Below are 13798 nucleotides of genomic sequence, written 5' to 3'. Positions count from 1 at the left end.
GCCAAGTACAGAGACTGTTTCTGAACAGTCTGTGTGCCATGAAGGACATTTTGGTTCAGACTATGAGAAGAACGCCAGATTTCCAAGTTCAACAACTAGCAAGGTTCAGAATGCTAAGCTAGGGGGGTCCAATCCTGCTCCTGGAGGGTCAATGTCCTGCAGAGTTTAGATTCAACATCCCAAAACACACTTGCCTAGAAGTTTCAAGTAATCCTGAAGACATTGACAATTTGCTGGCTCAGGTGTGTTTGATTAGGATTAGAGCTAAACTCTGCAAAATAGTAGCCCTCCAGCAGCAGCATTGGACACCCCTGTGCTATACCCAACCTGAGGTACCTTTGTTTGCTAAACCTGATTTTCCTATCATGCCATGAGAGGAACCTATCCCTTGACAACTATGCAGGTAGCCAGTTCTCTTAAAACCTAAATAAAAGTATGCTGACAGCATTTTTAAGGGTGGAAAGACCAGCATTCCCTGAAGCTCGGTGGTCGACAAGACTTAAGAGGTATTGTCGGCATTTGTGTTGATTTGAAATGATTTAGTGTTAGCACAAGTCATCCTGTTTGTTGAAAGATTGCTTGTTTTCTGTCCTCAGCCCTCACCGACGAGGAACAAGTGAGGAAAGAAATGTGTTTTGCCCATTGGAGGTGGTATTGTGCTCTGGAATGTTCTGGGAACGCCCCTCTCCAGCTGGTGTGAGTGTGTGCGAGTGAGTACGTCTCATCCTTCAATAAGGATTTGTCAGGGGAAAAAAACGAGTGTGCTTCAGGTGCTTTGAAGTGCTGCTTGAGGCTTCAGGAGTGTCAGGAACGTATCATTTCAATGTATCGTACGTGTCTGAATGCCATTACCCACAAGGTGCATGTCAGGCAATCTTATCAACATATCTCACGTGAAATGTGGACATGCACGTGCTTACCCAGTATAAAACGGAAGTAATGCATATTTGTTGAGTTCAAGTGTCATCATCTTTCATGTTCCACTGGAATTTTACTATAGTAGGTTATCTAGGAGTGGCATCTGTTGTCTCTGTTGTAGCTTGGCCTATTTCTTCTCTGACCTGACACAAGAACAGATGCACAAATAGGACTTCTGCTGTATGGCCCAAGACCAATCTCATTGGCTTGTGAGTGATCTAGGCTGCCATGTCACTTGTCTGTGGAGTAGTTTGACCTTTTTCAGTTTTCCTCATCCATTTCTAAGCCCCTTCTACTGTGTAATTAAATGACAATACTGATCTCAAATCTGCAGGAAAGGATAACTTTTATACCAAATGATTGTAGCTGTGTCCTACAGACAGCACACAATGAGTCAGTGGTTGACTAAATTTATCCCCTTTAAAACATCACCGCTACAGCCATGCACATTCAGACCATCAAATTCAGACTTTATTCCTTTTAAAATAATTTTTTTTTTTTAAAATTGGTTGACTGTTTTTAAATGCAATAATGCATCTTTTGTAAATGCCCCTTGAGAAACATGTCTGTTCAAAGTAAGGTGAACCCGAAACCAGTCTAATTACACAGGGATTCCTTAGCTGGCTAGTCATTCAGGCAACCCACCAACTAGTAATTTTTGAACAACTTTAAATGAGTTTTCATTGCAGGTTTCCTCGAAGATGCACTTAAAACTCTGTCATATCATATTTCACACAGGTCCCAATAGACTCCCTCTGATAGCTGATTTAATTATTTTTTTTTTTTTCAAAATTTTGTATGTGCTAATTACTTATCTTAGTCCAGTATTGCAAGTAATTGAATGAAAAAGTTTGCTAAAACCAAAAATACATCTGTGTTAATTTATTCATGCTTAAGTAATGGAAACTTTTAATTAGCACTTGTTTCCAGTATTAGCGCTTGTTTGATAGATGTCATCACCCAGGGAATTTTGAACATTAGTTTAGAAAAACAGAATCTGGTGCTATGTTTTTGCAACTACCATGGTAAACATAGTTTTTCTCAGAATATTGTACTTACTGCAGTAAAACTGTGTAAGCGTGTTCTTAGCCAGCACTTTCAGAAAATGAAAGATTCTAAAAGCTACACTGTTTGAAGGAGATCTCATTTTAATGTGTTATGGTTCTACGGTAATAAACAGTAGTAACTTCATTATTTTGGCAGCTACCATGGTAAATATTTTGTAAGGGATGTCTTGAGTGCTTGTATTCACATGATTCATTAAGCTTAGTGGGCTTTTTCAAACAAACAAATCCTCATAAATCCTAGTTAACCTAGAATTGTATTATTTCTAGTATTGACTCGGGTTAATTCGTGCTGTTGAACTGCATTGAATTGATTTCCCCACAGTTTCTTCACAGTGAAATTAATTTTCCACATGTTATCAACAGATTTGGCCTCGGCACTAGAATGAGATTGCTTTGTGTTAGCGCAAGGAGGAAATTTCATGAAATAATTATCGAGGCCGTGGGTGTATTTGAATCCTTTTTATCCAAATACCACAGCACATTTCCTACTATTATCTGTGAATTATTATAGTTGTGTTTACATAAAACTCACCACAGCATAAAGAGCTCTGGAAACATTTTGAGTGTATGTGATTTAGATTAAAGCATGTGTGCAAATTTGGATATGAATAAATTAAGCGTAACTATCATTTCTCTAGTGTTCATCAGCAGTGAGATTATTTTATTGTTAAATAGCTATATTGTAAGGCATGGCGTGCATAATCATACAAAACACTTTCTACGGGCCATATGTGTACTTTTTGAAAACCTTTCGCCTTTAAAATAGTTTAATATTTAATCTATTATATTTATTAAGATATTGTACTGACTACATGCATTACACCGACAGATGAAAAGGGTTTTTTCTAAAAGCCACAGTGGGCAGTTGCTTGCAATCAATGTTTGGAAGGAAAGGAACATTTTATAAACCTGATAAACCATTGCTTTACTACATTTGGTCCCAAATGCATTTTAAAAACTGCACTCAACCACATAGCTGTCACCTTGGGGAACAGGAACCATACACTTTCCAACAATATTATTTGATTGGACTGAATTGTTTTTTATTGATCGCCTGCCTTTGTGGCAGTAAGATTTTTGGGTTTACAACTCTAATTTAAACCTGCTATTAACTGTCTTTTTGAGCTCTGTATGTTCACTTTGGAGCGTCACCTATGTAGCATCACTGTGGTTTTGCAGATTTTGAAATTGATTTTGAAATCTGAATTTGTCTGAAGTTGTAATTGTGTTTTGTCTGAGATGGAGGTCAAAGGACACATTCTTCATATGAAGTTGTGGTGGTGTGTGTGTACTTACATTCTTTGCCTTAACCCCAGTTTCAGTCTTAAGCCATGTCTTGTGGTTGGGGATTTGCTAACTCCCTTGTGTTCCTAAAAGGATATTGCCTCATTCTTAATCTCTTGTCTCAAGAGTATACAAGGTCCTTGATGGACCCTGGTTAAGTTGAAGGATCCTGCAACTCACAAGAGGTTACAAGAGGACTAATGAGAACATTTTACCAAAACAAATCTGTTACATATAGCTTAACCCTATGTCCTACTATTTCCTCTAATCTTATGCTATTCATTTTGATTTTTCACATTTTTTTTTTCATTTTTTTTTTTAAATTTTACTCTTAAAATGTTATGAATTGTAATGTTAGTTTTATTTTGGCTCTTTGTTTCATAAAATGCCCATTGGACATTACTCTCGAAATAATATTTATTCTGATGATACAAATTTATTCTCGAAATGTTCGTTTTTTAACAATATGGTGTTAAAATGTTGCTTGTGTTTGATGTTTAGTTGAATTACAAACAATAATGTTAAACTTGCTATAATTTAATAGGATAATACTGTAAATTATTTCAGCAATGGCGTGCAACACAGTCACTCCTACTAGCCACTTTAGCGAGTTTAATTTCTAAAAAGGTATCTGAAATAATAAACTAAGTGCAATGTAGTGTTGTCAAAAATATTGATTTTTCGATACATATCCACACTGAAATAATATCCACACTGAAATATCTGAAACGCTTTTAAATACTAATTTTCCCCAGAATAGATAAACGATACTAGCTGCGCTTTCTCACTCTCTCATCTCTCCGACAGCGAGTTGACGCGCAAACCCGCCTCCCCTCACTCATTAGTTTCATTTGCTCCGGAAGAATATCGTTGGTGTTACAGGGCTTGAATTTTGGCGTGGCTTGGGATTGTGCATATTGTGCTCACACCCAAAGTGCGTGCACATAAAGCCGCCTCTCAGTACTGAATTGAGTTTTTTTTTTTTCACTGCTTATTGCGCTTAAACAGTCAAATTCACACAAAATAATGTCAAAATGCCGGTCCTGCCAGTATTCATGTAAACACAGTCAGTTATGTTTTAAGTGAACGTAAACAGTTGAGAAAGAAAACACGTCTGTAACAGTATAATGGATCCATCTGTCAGGTCTGAAAGTGACAGCAGATATAATATACCTGCTGCCAAATTATGAAATAATATTAAAAATATCTAGATGACAGTTTTCCCCCATGGTATCAATGTCAAAATTGTGGCCAGTGAAAATACTGAGTGGCTAGTAACTTTGAAAGTCCACTAGCCACAGTGGCTGGGGAGCAAAAAAGTTAATGTCCAGCCCTGAGCAGGTATTATTGTAAATAGACAACAAATAGACATATAAATAGTACTGAGACAGGCACTCTTGTATACAAGTTTCACGTTTTGTCTTCAACACCATCATTGTTTTGGCCTAATGCACGCCATAATGTTGTTCGGGTATGCTATTATTCAGCAACAGTAAAGACATTTATAATGTTACAAAAGATTTCAAATAAATGCTGTTATTTTGTACTTTCTATTCATAAAATTATCCTGGAAAAAAATTACAACCCGACAAATGTTTTCAAAATTCATAGCAATACGAAATCTCTTTTTGAGCACCAAATCAGTATATTAAAAGGACTTCTGAAGGATTATGTGACACTGAAGACTGGAGTAATGATGCTGAAAATTCAGCTTTGCCATCACAGGAATAAATTACATTATTAAAATAGAAAATATTTCACAATATTACTGTTTTACTGTATTTTTGATCAAATAAATGCAGGCTTGGTGAGCATTACAGATCCCAAACTTTTAAATGGTAGTGTATGTTACAAATGGAAAAAACCTATGTGCATGCTAAGTCTACACATAATAGTATTCTCTTTTATTAGCAGTTGTAAAAGCGGAGTTGAATTTTTGCCAACAGAGGGATTAAATTACCCATGTGTTCCGGTGATCTGATTTTACTGTAGCACCTGCACTTCTATCAACACCTGACTGATTTCAGCTTCAGTCAGGGCAGCGAAGGCCAACTTGATTCATTCTGTCAATTCTGTATTTAATCACAGAGCTTTTTGAGGTGTGTGCTTGTGTGTTTGTGAACCTGTGTGTCTACGATCCTCCTTTTGTAATGAAATTCCTATTGTTTGTTTAAATGAAGCACCTGGATGTGGCACAATTATCTGGCTAAAATCATAAATGACACAATGATGAGTGTTATCATAAAGCAGCGTGTTTTATTGGAATCATAAATGCACATATATCGCTGTAGAGTCTGAACATTTGCCAAGTCTCTTCGTAAGTAAACATACACAGTTTCGCCTGAAATTACATGAATATTGTAAGCACTGTTGAGCAATGAATCTCACAGTTACGAAAGAAAGCACAGCTCAGCAATGTTCTGGAAGGTATTGTTTGACTTGGTCAGGGAGAACACAGTGCCCGTCTGTGTGTGTATCTACAATAGAAATAGAGAGAGGGAGTAAGAAAGAGAGGAGGAGATGGATTTGAGCTTCGGCCAGCAAACCTGACAGTGGGCACTAATCACTCTCTACTGCTGTGATGTCATCTGGGCGTGTCTGACAGATTTACCTTCTGCTGGACAGCTAGAGGGATATTCGTGCCGTCCTGGAAGACCAATCTGTGAATCATTTTACCAAATTGTCATGTAAGCTTTGTGTTTTCATGGCCTGGAGCCAGTTTTCCCCATGTGATTTATTTCTTGTTTGGGTGCACGTTTAATATTTCATGATTTATTGAGTTTGTGACAGGCTGTGTGAAATAACTAACAATCAAACTAATAAACAAAATAGACAGTGGTGATAAAGCCTGAGTGATGAGCTTATTGGAAATTTTGTAGCTTTAAGATTTTATTACTTTATTATAGCTTGCAGGGTGAACCTTTTCATTACAACGGGGATACCTGAGCGTTAAAGAGACATTTCACCTAAAAATTAAAATTTGGTCATTTATTTGCCCTCATGTCATTCCAAACATGTATGCAAGTATTTAAAAAAGAAAAGAAAAAAAACATAAATGCACCATAAAAGTGGTCTGTATGAATTTTGATAAGTGCATGAAAAGTGATAGTTTTGTGTGAGAAACAAAGCAAAATTGTAATCTTATTCACTGTTTTTTTTAAATTTGACACATATGGTCAATATGGAAAGAGTTGCGTAAAGATCAGTCTGACTGTTTTACTTTCATTTTCCACAGAAAACAAACTGCATATGGGTTTGTCACGACATGAGGGTGAGTAAATAATGACTGATTTTCAGGTGAACTATTCCTTTAAAGTCAGGTATTAAATGCCGTTACGTTATGTGAAAAGCAGTTTAATGGACGGCTTCATGCCACACTGAGTGCAGTGCTCAACGGAATAGTCCTGAGAGAAAGCTTTGTCAGCAGCCCTTTTCCACATTGTGCATTGATCCATTTGGGTGAGTCTTAACAATCGATACTCACCGCAGCCCCATCATTAATTAGACACAGGTAAATTTCCCCAACTCTGCCCTTTTTTTATATTACTGCTACTTTCCTCTCTCTCCCTCTGTCTTTTTCCTCTTTCTCTCTACTATGGGATTACATTCGTTGAAGGCAGGGAGCCCTGGGCAGCTCTTGGCAGTTCGAAAATGTAACCTTAGCTTTGAAGAACATGAAGGGAAGTAGTGGGAAACTCCCTGTATCAGTTCCCATGATACCTCCCCCTGAGGACAGCCCACCGAGAGCATATTAATAAGCTTCTCTAGGATCACCCACACATTGTTCCCTGAAAAAAAAAAAAAACAGAAAACAGTATTTTGTCTTCTTTTCCTTTGGAAACATCTAAATTATTCTTAAATTTACTTGAGAAGCATCTTTCCCATCTTTTTTTTTTCTTTTGTACCCAACAGCCCCAGGCTTCAATATCCCAACCTTTAAAGGAAACATGTTCCTTTCAACTTATATAAGAGCTTTATTCATAGAGTTTCGTATTGTTTTGAATTAAAGTTGTTTTTCTTGTTTTAAACATTATCCTCACTTAATTTTGTTAGATGTATACTACTGGGAGACCTCCTGGGAAAAACTAGGTTGCTGCTGGAAGAGGTGTTAGTGAGGCCAGCAGGGTCTTTGTGGGTCCTAACGCCCCAGTATAGTGACGGGGACACTATACTGTCAGAAAGCACCATCCTTCGGAGTAGATGTTAAACCGAGGTCCTGACTCTCTGTGGTCGTTAAAAATCCCAGGATGTCCTTCGAAAAAGAGTAGGGGTGTAACCCTGGCCAAATTTGCCCATTGGCCTCTGTCCATCATGTCCTCCTAATCATCCCCATATACTGATTGGCTTCATCACTCTGTCTCCTCTCCACCAATAAGCTGGTGTGTGGTGGGCGTTCTGGCGCAATGTGCCTGCTGTCGCATCATCCAGGTGGATGCTGCACATTGGTGGTGGTTGAGGAGATTCCCCCGTCCATATGTAAAGCGCTTTGAGTACCCAGAAAAGTGCTATATAAATGTAAGGAATTATTCTATGGACGCTCGTTTCCACCACTAAATGAAAAATAAAAAAAGGTAATTGCGACTTTTTATCTCACAATTCTGACTTTTTTTCTCGCAATTGCGAGTTTGCATCTCACAATTCTGACTTTTTTCTCAGAATTGCGAGATTTAAACTCGCAATTGCGAGTTATAAAATCAGAATTGCAAGTTATAAAGTCAGAATTGCGAGTTATAAAGTCAGAAATGTGAGATATAAAATGTCCAATTGTGAGGGAAAATAGACTGACCTTTTTTCTCAGAATTGTGAGTTTATATCTCACAATTCTGACTTATAACATGCAATTGCGAGTTATAATGTCAGAATTGCGTGATATAAAGTCAGAATTGTGTGATATAAAGTCAGAATTGCATGATTAAAACTCACAATTGCTAAAAAAAAAAAAAAAAAAAAGTCAGAATTGCAACTTTATCTTGCAATTCTGACTTTATAACTCACAATTCTGACTTTATATCATGCAATTCTGACTTTAGCCTATATCATGCATTTCTGACTTTAGCATGCAATTCTGACTTTATATCACAATTCTGAGAAAATGGTGAGATGATAACTCGCAATTGCAAGAAAAAAAGTCCAAATTGTGAGATAAAAAGTCGCAATTACCTTTTATATTTTTTTATTTCATGGCGGAAACAAGCTTCCATAGTTTTCAACATTGATAATAAAAAGGAATATTTCTTAAGCACCAAATCAGCATATTAGAATGATTTCTGAAGGATAATGTGACACTGAAGACTGGAGTAATGATGCTGAAAATTCCGCTTTATCATCACAGGGATAAATTACGTTTTAATATAATATATTAACAAAGAGAAAAAGGTTATATTTAATTTTAATAACATTTAACAATATTATTTATCAAAATAAATGCAGAGACTTTCAAAAATATTTAAAAATCTTACTGACCCTAAACTTTTGAGCAGTAGTGTATGTTTATAAGAAACGATTTGCCAGTAGAGTAAGAATATGAAACAGTTTTGCTTCAATTATCTTGATATATATGTATATGTAAAAGAAATAAAATAGCAAAATTTAAAAAGTTATTTTTTTTTTTGCACTTTATCCAACCCTAGTTCATCCTGTGCCACATGTTCTGCAAAAAAAAAAACATACATACATCACAGATGGTGTATGTTTATGTGAGTGTATGTGGTGCCTCCATTAATGGCTCTGTCTCTGACATCCTCAGTGCGGGATGAGTCATTGCATGTGAGTGTGAACACGCGTGTGCAATCTCAGGATTGCTGTTGCTAGGAAAACAGCTGAAACACCACGTCTGCTCTTTCTCACATCTCCAAGAAGACAAACAGAGTTTAAAGTGACCATGAGTGATTTAAAGCAGTGATTGACAGTGTCATATCATTACCTATTCATTTTGTCTATGATATCATTCTGTTTCTATGTATGTACATCTGTCTACAGACAACATTAGGATGCCATTCGCTCCATCTTTATCGTTGAAATAGACTCAGCGGAAATGTTGCTGTTGTGAGCTTCAAAAAACAGCCAGTGATCAAGTTTCGACACATCGCTTTGTGGTTCGCTGTGCGATACTGCCGCTGCAAGCTCATTGGAGGCAGCACTCAAGTGTAATTATTCATCCCCCATCCCTCCCTCATTTCCTCCCATCGTCCCTCCAACCCCCTCTCGTCTTTTTTCCCACTCATCCTCTGGCAAGCGGGCTGGCGGTGAGGATGTGGTCGCTGTGATGTGGCAATTGTGATGTTGCTCGCCGCCACCATTTTGGCGGTGCTGAGGTCAGAGGTTTGGCTTGCGATTGCATCATCTCGTACCAATGACAGAAATAATGAAAACGCACGTGCACACATTTATATGCACAGGCACGTACACGCACATCCCATTCATCAGGGTCCTCTGTCTAATTAGCATCTTTTTAATAATGTGCCTTAGAATGACATCACAGATACATTTATCAGTGTAATTGTCCCTCCCTTTATTGTTTAATGAAAATCCACGAGCCAGTGTCATTCTAGGCACTTCCCTACACTCCTTTTTTTGCTTTATCAGACGTGTGATGCTATGACAGGGAGGTGAGAAGCTTAAGCCCGCTGTGCCATGCTTCTCGTTTCTCTCTATATGGCAGGGGAGCGAGAGACTGTCAGGTTTAATGCTGGATTTTACTCTCAGCTGAAACCTGAAAACCTGTCAGTGTGCTGAACACCAGTAGTTAGAAACACGGTGGTTCCTTTTACAGGAGCACAGTCGACCTGACATGAAATGCTAGCAGTGATGTTCAGGGTTAACTTGTCAAACATGTAGTCGGGTGTGTTTTAACTGTTTCAAGCAGATAAAAATATAATAAATTCTCAAATGTGAAACAATACAGTGGCATCCGATGTCTGAGTCTTCTATTTAGCATGTTTTTAATTTAATGCAATGTTTGTCATTGCAAATTATATTATGAGCTGGACAATTTAAGTGAAAAGTTGATAATTACGTTAATTTCAGAGCTTTTTTTTTTTTTTAGTATTTGGGTTGTCCCTCGTTTGCTTTAATGATGTGTAGAATCTGCATGGTTTGAGATGTTCCAAAAAAACATCTTGTGCTTCAGTGGAACCAAGAACACTTGACTATCAATGATACAAAATTGGTTTGTGACCTAGAAATAGAATAAAATCTTAAAGGATTAGCTCACTTTGAAATGAAAATTAGCCCAACCTTTACTCACCCTCAAGCCATCCTAGGTGTATATGACTTTCTTGTTTCTGATGAAGACAATCAGAGAAATATTAATAAATATCCTGATGCATCCGAGCTTTATAATGGCAGTGATAGGGTTCAATGAGTATGAGCTGAACAAAGTGCTTCCATCTATCATAAACGTGTAATCCACACGGCTCCGGAGTGTTAATAAAGGCTTTCTGAAGCAAAGCGATGCGTTTGTGTAAAAAAAATCCATATTTAAACAAGTTATGAAGTCGAATATCGAGTTTCCACCAGACGGCCTTCCGTATACAAGTTACGAAGAAAGTGTAAACTGGCGTCGCGTCAATTACACTTTTTCCGTAAGTTTAATAGGGAAGGCGCATGTCGTAGCGTAAGCTTTGTGAACTGCAAGAGGTTTACACTTTCTGCGTACGTTGAATACGGAAGCTCGATATTTGACTTCATTACTTGTTTAAATATGGATATTTTTTTACACAAACACATCGCTTCCATTCAGAAGGCCTTTATTAACACTCCGGAGCCATGTGGATTACATGTTTATGATGGATGGATGTGGATGGAAGCACTTTGTTCAGCTCATACTCACTGAACCCTATCACTGCCATTATAAATCTCGGATGCGTCAGGATATTTATTAATATTTCTCCGATTGTCTTTGTCAGAAACAAGAAAGTCATATATACCTAGGATGGCTTGAGGGTGAGTAAAGGTTGGGCTAATTTTCATTTCAAAGTGAACTAATCCTTATTATTAATTATATTATTTAAAAAAAATACTTTAAAATTTTTTATATTTTTTAGACAATTATTTATATGTATAATAAATTTTAAATCCATATTTTAAGTATTTAAAAAAATTTTTTTTATTAAAAATAGTAATATTTAAATATTTTAAATTCAGTATTTAGGTGTTTTAATGATTCTTTGTTTTAGATTTTTCAAACCTTTTTCTTTTAGATCATTTTGCATTTTTAAATTAAATTTTAAATCCCATATTTCAAGTATTTTAAATAATAATAATAAGATTTAAATATTTTTAGTTCATTATTTAATTTACTAACGACACTTTAAAGTCTTATTTCTTTATTTTAAATTTTAAATTTCTCACCCACAGTATTTTTATTTATTTATTTATTTAATTTATTTATTTATTTCCATTTCAAACCTTAGTGTTGACCGCAAAGAATATGCTATGACTCATAATTGACAAAAATAACACTCAGATTTCCATCTTGCCGATCTGGAAGTGAGTAGACATTATAATTCTTAACTGTAATCATAATTCCACCCCTGCACAAAACAAGCCACATTGCCTGCGGTGTTCCCAGATGATCTCTGAGTGGGCGCTGTTCGTGGAGACAGCGTCATACGAAACATTTGGGTCCCGCAAGCGCAGATGACAAACTGGCTCTCTGGCTGACCTTCACTCTTTCACCGCAAGGACGCTTTTAATTTGAGTGTGTAGCTCTCAATACTAAGCACAGCACTGAAGGACATTTTTTTACAGCACAAACACAGCAGGTAAATTGTTAGCAAATGGATGTGCTGTTTAGACTCAGCATGCCACGTTTCATCCTGTACAGCAAAAACCAGACACATTACAGGCTTTTATGGTACATTCCATACCAGCTCTGTGTCTTAATGTTAAATGAATACTTGCTCTGTATATCCATGGTTTAAGGAGGGATAATGGCCAAGGAACGAATGTTGACGTCTTTCAAAACACAATATGGATTAGCAGGAATTCAAATAAGGTCTGTAGGCTTAGTTTAAATATTCAAGAGTTCAATTAAAGCATTTATAACTCATAGTTTAAAGAAAGCAAGAGATGAAGATTGGGTTTGAAATCGAGGTTGAGGAGGGGGTGTCAATATGTAGGTAATCCCCTCAGAGGGGCAGGTATGCCGCCTTCCTATTTGTATGTGTCCCTGTCATATCTTTACACTGTGGGGGACATGGTATGGAGACCATCTGGTGAGACCACATATAATAGAAGCCCACAGATAGAAGAACTGGGATGACCGCCATGTATTTTCAGCAGACTTGACAGCTCTGACACACCTCAGTGAGGTAAAGTGTAAGACTGACCTCAGCAGATGCATCAGCCTTCTTTTATATACAGTAGTACAGTACATGGACGGATGCAATTAATTTATTGTTCTAGTTTACTTTTTTTTGTACACTGTGATAAATATTACATACTTATCTTTTCACGGTCACTAAGGTTTTTTTAACAAAACTAAACAGACTAATAGTTAACTTCAAAACAGATATAGTGTTGTGCTAGAGTGTTGTGAATGGTTGCCAAGGCATTGCAAAGTGTTTGCTAGTGAATGCTACATGAATGATTAGTAGTCAGTAGAGGGTTCTGAGTTATATCTAGGTTCTTCAGAGGGTTGCTATTGTGTTCTAGGGGGTTTCTACGTAGTTGCCATGGGGTAGGTGGCTGCTAGGGTGTTCTGTGTGATTGCTAGTGTGTTTTGGATGGTTGCTAGGTGGTTGTTGGGGGCTCAGAGCAATTGCTTGGGTGTTCTGGCTAATTGCTAGGGTCTCCAGGGTGTTTCTGCGGTGTTTTGGATGGTTGTTAGGTGATTGCTAGGGTGTTCTGGGTGACTCTTAGGTCGTTAGGGGGATGCCAAGGTCTTTTTAGGTTGTTGGGTGGTTGCTAGGGTGTTCTGGATGATTGTAAGGGTATTCTTGGGGGTTGCTAAGTGGCTGCTATGGAGATTTAGATGGTTGTAGGTGGTTGCTAGGGTGTTCTGGGTGGCTGTTCTCTAGGGGGATGCTAAGGTGTTCTTGGGTTGCTGAGTGGTTACTAGGGTGTTCTGGATGATTGCTAGGGTCTCCAGGGGGTTTCTAGGTGGCTGCTAGGGAGATTTAGATGGTTGTAGGTGATTGCTAGGGTGTTCTGGGTGGTTGTTAGATGATTGCTTACTAGGTCAAGTCAAAAATGGTGGGATTATTCTGGTTTCTGGAGTCCCACCCTCACTGTAAGTCTATGGGATTTTTTGTAATCACAGACCATATGAAAAGCATCTGATCACTTAGGAAAGCAAAGTGTCATTCTTGATGAAATACAAGCCAAAGTTCAATACTTGGGGTAAGGGTCTTGTAATAGTAATAGTAATAGTGGTTCTTGCCTTATTTCCAATTAAATCTCTTTTCTGCAGTTACCCAGGAATACTGCTTTACTCAGAGATGAATTACCAAGTCATTAATGTGGGTGAAATGGCTGGGTATATATCCATAGACACGATTAAAGTTGATCTGACATGAATATATATG

The 13798-nt window shown here is 37.4% G+C and overlaps 1 protein-coding gene across 1 annotated transcript in view; it reads left to right on the top strand.

The window, feature by feature from the left end:
- Positions 1-420: 420 nt before the first annotated feature.
- Positions 421-13798, top strand: part of plekha6 (pleckstrin homology domain containing, family A member 6) — a 66040-nt gene continuing 52662 nt past the window's right edge. The window contains 2 exon segments of the mRNA XM_051911606.1: positions 421-506; positions 597-710. Coding sequence (XP_051767566.1) covers positions 436-506; positions 597-710 — 185 coding nt within the window. The 5' untranslated portion in view covers positions 421-435.

The sequence above is a fragment of the Ctenopharyngodon idella genome, chromosome 11, assembly GCF_019924925.1.
Source record: "Ctenopharyngodon idella isolate HZGC_01 chromosome 11, HZGC01, whole genome shotgun sequence".
NCBI lineage: Eukaryota > Metazoa > Chordata > Actinopteri > Cypriniformes > Xenocyprididae > Ctenopharyngodon > Ctenopharyngodon idella.
This window is presented reverse-complemented; position numbering and strand designations above follow the sequence as displayed.